Consider the following 5,066-nt stretch of genomic DNA (forward strand, 5'->3'; position numbering starts at 1 on the left):
ACCTCCCTATGTTAGCTGTAGCCTCCTGCAGGGCTATCTAGGGACCTCCCTATGTTAGCTACAGCCTCCTGCAGGGCTATCTAGGAACCTCCCTACGTTAGCTGTAGCCTCCTGCAGACTCAGAGAGCTAACAACCCATATTAGGCTCTTGTTTTACTCTGGTCGAGGTTTTATTTGTCTTTCACCTGACCCCTGACCCCTCTCCTCTTATCACTGAGAATGTTCCATCTGTTGTTTCTCCCACTGCAGGTATCTGAACTTCCCAGCTGACTAACAGACCCTGCAGTGTTGTCTTCCCTACCAGTAGACTGAATGACCAGACCAGACCAGGCAGTGCTCCCAGTGTATCTGGACTGGACCATTTGGACTATTTGGCCTCAGTGTCCCAGACTCTGCAGTGGTACCATCAGTATTGGACTATATAGACTGTATTTGGACTGACTGACCAGCTCCAGTGAGCCTCCCTCCCTCCTTCCCTCCCAGCAGGCAACATGACCCCTCAGACCCTTTAAACCCAGACCTCTCCAACAGCCAGTCCACATGGACACCGCCTCCACCCACTGGCAGCAAGGCATCCTGGGTAACGACAGTCTCGGCCTCCACCTCGACCGGCCGGGGTTCCACTCTGACGTCACCAAGCATGTAGGAGTCCAGGCTGCTTTGATCACAGCGTATAGTCTGATCATCTTACTGGGTCTAGTAGGCAACGCCCTAGTCATCTACATGATCATCCACTTCCGGAACATGAGGACAGTCACTAACTTCTTCATAGCTAACCTGGCCCTGGCCGACCTGTTGGTGGATACTTTGTGTTTACCGTTCACACTGGTTTATACTTTGCTCGACGAGTGGAAGTTCGGCGCAGTGCTGTGTCACATGGTCCCGTTCGCCCAGGCGTTGAGCGTGCACGTGTCGATCCTGACGCTGGCCGTCATCGCTCTGGAGCGCTACAGGTGTATTGTGTTCCACCTGGGCCAGCGCCTCACCTGGCGAAGCAGCCTGCTCATCATGGCTTTCACCTGGACGCTGTCCGCCGTGCTGGCCAGCCCGCTCGCCATCTTCAGAGAGTACCGTCAGGAGGAGATCCCGTCCATCAACCTGAGGATCTCGGTCTGCTATGAGAAGTGGCCTTACGGCAGCAGCAGAGACGGAGTCATTTACAGCCTGTCTATGTTACTGCTGCAGTACGTGCTGCCACTCTCCATCATCAGTTATGCTTACATCTGCATCTGGGTGAAGCTGAAGAACCACGTGAGTCCGGCGAGCCGCATCGACGCCGTCCAGCGCAGGAAGAAGACCACCAAGATGCTGGTTATGGTGGTTGTGGTCTTCGCCACATGCTGGCTGCCCTTCCACGTGTTTCAACTAGCCAGTGACCTAGACCTGGTGCTCAGCTTAAGACAATACAAGCTCATCTATACTCTCTTCCACATCGTAGCCATGTGCTCCACCTTCGCCAACCCGCTCCTGTACGGCTGGATGAATAAGAACTACAGGAATGGGTTCCTCACGGTGTTCAGGTGTGAGGATAAACCAGACAGTATTCACCCTGAGGGATCCTTCAGGACCCGGTCACTAAGGAGGATGTCTCTGAACAGGAGGAACGGAGGAAACCCTCCTACTGCCGTCTGATTGGTTGATTGATTGATTTGCCGTCTGATTGAGGCTGCTGTATGGAGTGATATTAGCACCATTAGAAAGAGAATCTGAGGCTGCTGTAAAAATTAAAAATAAGCCTTGTCCGAGCCAGAACGGCCCATAGGGCAGGAGTCCATCTCCGGTTTCTGTACAGTGAACCAGAACGGCCCGTAGGGCAGGAGTCCATCTCCTGTTTCTGTAGAGTGAACCAGAACGGCCCATAGGGCAGGAGTCCATCTCCTGTTTCTGTAGAGTGAACCAGAACGGCCCATAGGGCAGAAGTCCATCTCCTGTTCCTGTAGATTGAACCAGAACGGCCCATAGGGCAGGAGTCCATCTCCTGTTTCTGTACAGTGAACCAGAACGGCCCATAGTGCAGGAGTCCATCTCCTGTTTCTGTACAGTGAACCAGAACGGCCCATAGGGCAGGAGTCCATCTCCTGTTTCTGTAGAGTGAACCAGAACGGCCCATAGGGCAGGAGTCCATCTCCTGTTTCTGTAGAGTGAACCAGAACGGCCCATAGGGCAGGAGTCCATCTCCTGTTTCTGTACAGTGAACCAGAACGGCCCATAGGGCAGGAGTCCATCTCCTGTTTCTGTAGAGTGAACCAGAATGGCCCATAGGGCAGGAGTCCATCTCCTGTTCCTGTAGAGTGAACCAGAACGGCCCATAGGGCAGGAGTCCATCTCCTGTTCCTGTAGAGTGAACCAGAACGGCCCATAGGGCAGGAGTCCATCTCCTGTTTCTGTACAGTGAACCAGAACGGCCCATAGGGCAGGAGTCCATCTCCTGTTTCTGTAGAGTGAACCAGAACGGCCCATAGGGCAGGAGTCCATCTCCTGTTTCTGTACAGTGAACCAGAACGGCCCATAGGGCAGGAGTCCATCTCCTGTTTCTGTAGAGTGAACCAGAACGGCCCATAGGGCAGGAGTCCATCTCCTGTTTCTGTAGAGTGAACCAGAACGGCCCATAGGGCAGGAGTCCATCTCCTGTTTCTGTAGAGTGAACCAGAACGGCCCATAGGGCAGGAGTCCATCTCCTGTTTCTGTACAGTGAACCAGAACGGCCCATAGTGCAGGAGTCCATCTCCTGTTTCTGTACAGTGAACCAGAACGGCCCATAGGGCAGGAGTCCATCTCCTGTTTCTGTAGAGTGAACCAGAACGGCCCATAGGGCAGGAGTCCATCTCCTGTTTCTGTAGAGTGAACCAGAACGGCCCATAGGGCAGGAGTCCATCTCCTGTTTCTGTACAGTGAACCAGAACGGCCCATAGGGCAGGAGTCCATCTCCTGTTTCTGTAGAGTGAACCAGAACGGCCCATAGGGCAGGAGTCCATCTCCTGTTCCTGTAGAGTGAACCAGAACGGCCCATAGGGCAGGAGTCCATCTCCTGTTCCTGTAGAGTGAACCAGAACGGCCCATAGGGCAGGAGTCCATCTCCTGTTCCTGTACAGTGAACCAGAACGGCCCATAGGGCAGGAGTCCATCTCCTGTTTCTGTAGAGTGAACCAGAACGGCCCATAGGGCAGGAGTCCATCTCCTGTTTCTGTAGAGTGAACCAGAACGGCCCATAGGGCAGGAGTCCATCTCCTGTTTCTGTACAGTGAACCAGAACGGCCCATAGGGCAGGAGTCCATCTCCTGTTTCTGTAGAGTGAACCAGAACGGCCCATAGGGCAGGAGTCCATCTCCTGTTTCTGTAGAGTGAACCAGAACGGCCCATAGGGCAGGAGTCCATCTCCTGTTTCTGTAGAGTGAACCAGAACGGCCCATAGGGCAGGAGTCCATCTCCTGTTTCTGTACAGTGAACCAGAACGGCCCATAGGGCAGGAGTCCATCTCCTGTTTCTGTAGAGTGAACCAGAACGGCCCATAGGGCAGGAGTCCATCTCCTGTTTCTGTAGAGTGAACCAGAACGGCCCATAGGGCAGGAGTCCATCTCCTGTTTCTGTAGAGTGAACCAGAACGGCCCATAGGGAAGAAGACCATCTCCTGTTTCTGTAGAGTGAACCAGAACGGCCCATAGGGCAGGAGTCCATCTCCTGTTTCTGTAGAGTGAACCAGAACGGCCCATAAGTCACTTTGGATTAAAGCGTCTGTTAATATAATATACTGCTCAAAAAAATAAAGGGAACACTTAAACAACACAATGTAACTCCAAGTCAATCACACTTCTGTGAAATCAAACTGTCCACTTAGGAAGCAACACTGATTGACAATAAATGTCACATGCTGTTGTGCAAATGGAATAGACAACAGGTGGAAATTATAGGCAATTAGCAAGACACCCCCAATAAAGGAGTGGTTCTGCAGGTGGTGACCACAGACCACTTCTCAGTTCCTATGCTTCCTGGCTGATGTTTTGGTCACTTTTGAATGCTGGCGGTGCTTTCACTCTAGTGGTAGCATGAGACAGAGTCTACAACCCACACAAGTGGCTCAGGTAGTGCAGCTCATCCAGGATGGCACATCAATGCGAGCTGTGGCAAGAAGGTTTGCTGTGTCTGTCAGCGTAGTGTCCAGAGCATGGAGGCGCTACCAGGAGACAGGCCAGTACATCAGGAGACGTGGAGGAGGCCGTAGGAGGGCAACAACCCAGCAGCAGGACCGCTACCTCTGCCTTTGTGCAAGGAGGATCACTATACTTGCAAAATGACCTCCAGCAGGCCACAAATATGCATGTGTCTGCTCAAACGGTCAGAAACAGACTCCATGAGGGTGGTATGAGGGCCCGACGTCCACAGGTGGAGGTTGTGCTTACAGCCCAACACCTTGCAGGGCGTTTGGCATTTGCCAGAGAACACCAAGATTGGCAAATTCGCCACTGGCGCCCTGTGCTCTTCACAGATGAAAGCAGGTTCACACTGAGCACGTGACAGACGTGACAGAGTCTGGAGACGCCGTGGAGAACGTTCTGCTGCCTGCAACATCCTCCAGCATGACCGGTTTGGCGGTGGGTCAGTCATGGTGTGGGGTGGCATTTCTTTGGGGGGCCGCACAGCCCTCCATGTGCTCGCCAGAGGTAGCCTGACTGCCATTAGGTACCGTGATGAGATCCTCAGACCCCTTGTGAGACCATATGCTGGTGCGGTTGGCCCTGGGTTCCTCCTAATGCAAGACAATGCTAGACCTCATGTGGCTGGAGTGTGTCAGCAGTTCCTGCAAGAGGAAGGCATTGATGCTATGGACTGGCCCGCCCGTTCCCCAGACCTGAATCCAATTGAGCACATCTGGGACATCATGTCTCGCTCCATCCACCAACGCCACGTTGCACCACAGACTGTCCAGGAGTTGGCGGATGCTTTAGTCCAAGTCTGGGAGGAGATCCCTCAGGAGACCATCCGCCACCTCATCAGGAGCATGCCCAGGCGTTGTAGGGAGGTCATACAGGCACGTGGAGGCCACACACACTACTGAGCCTCATTTTGAC

The 5,066-nt window shown here is 53.3% G+C and overlaps 1 protein-coding gene across 1 annotated transcript; it reads left to right on the forward strand.

Moving 5' to 3' along the window:
• The first annotated feature begins 253 nt into the window (after positions 1 to 253).
• LOC106604122 (neuropeptide Y receptor type 2-like) lies at positions 254 to 4,856 on the forward strand. Its single transcript, XM_082974999.1, has one exon. It carries the CDS (start codon positions 541 to 543, stop codon positions 1,630 to 1,632), a length of 1,092 nt encoding a protein of 363 aa, XP_082831125.1. The 5' UTR covers positions 254 to 540; the 3' UTR covers positions 1,633 to 4,856.
• The last annotated feature ends 210 nt before the right edge of the window (positions 4,857 to 5,066 follow it).

This window comes from Salmo salar, chromosome 05 (assembly GCF_965601325.2).
Source record: "Salmo salar chromosome 05, fSalSal1, whole genome shotgun sequence".
Taxonomy (NCBI): domain Eukaryota; kingdom Metazoa; phylum Chordata; class Actinopteri; order Salmoniformes; family Salmonidae; genus Salmo; species Salmo salar.

Excerpts from the sequence above, each read along its gene's own strand:
- LOC106604122 (XM_082974999.1), top strand. The coding sequence starts at position 541 with ATGGACACCGCCTCCACCCACTGGCAGCAAGGCATCCTGGGTAACGAC.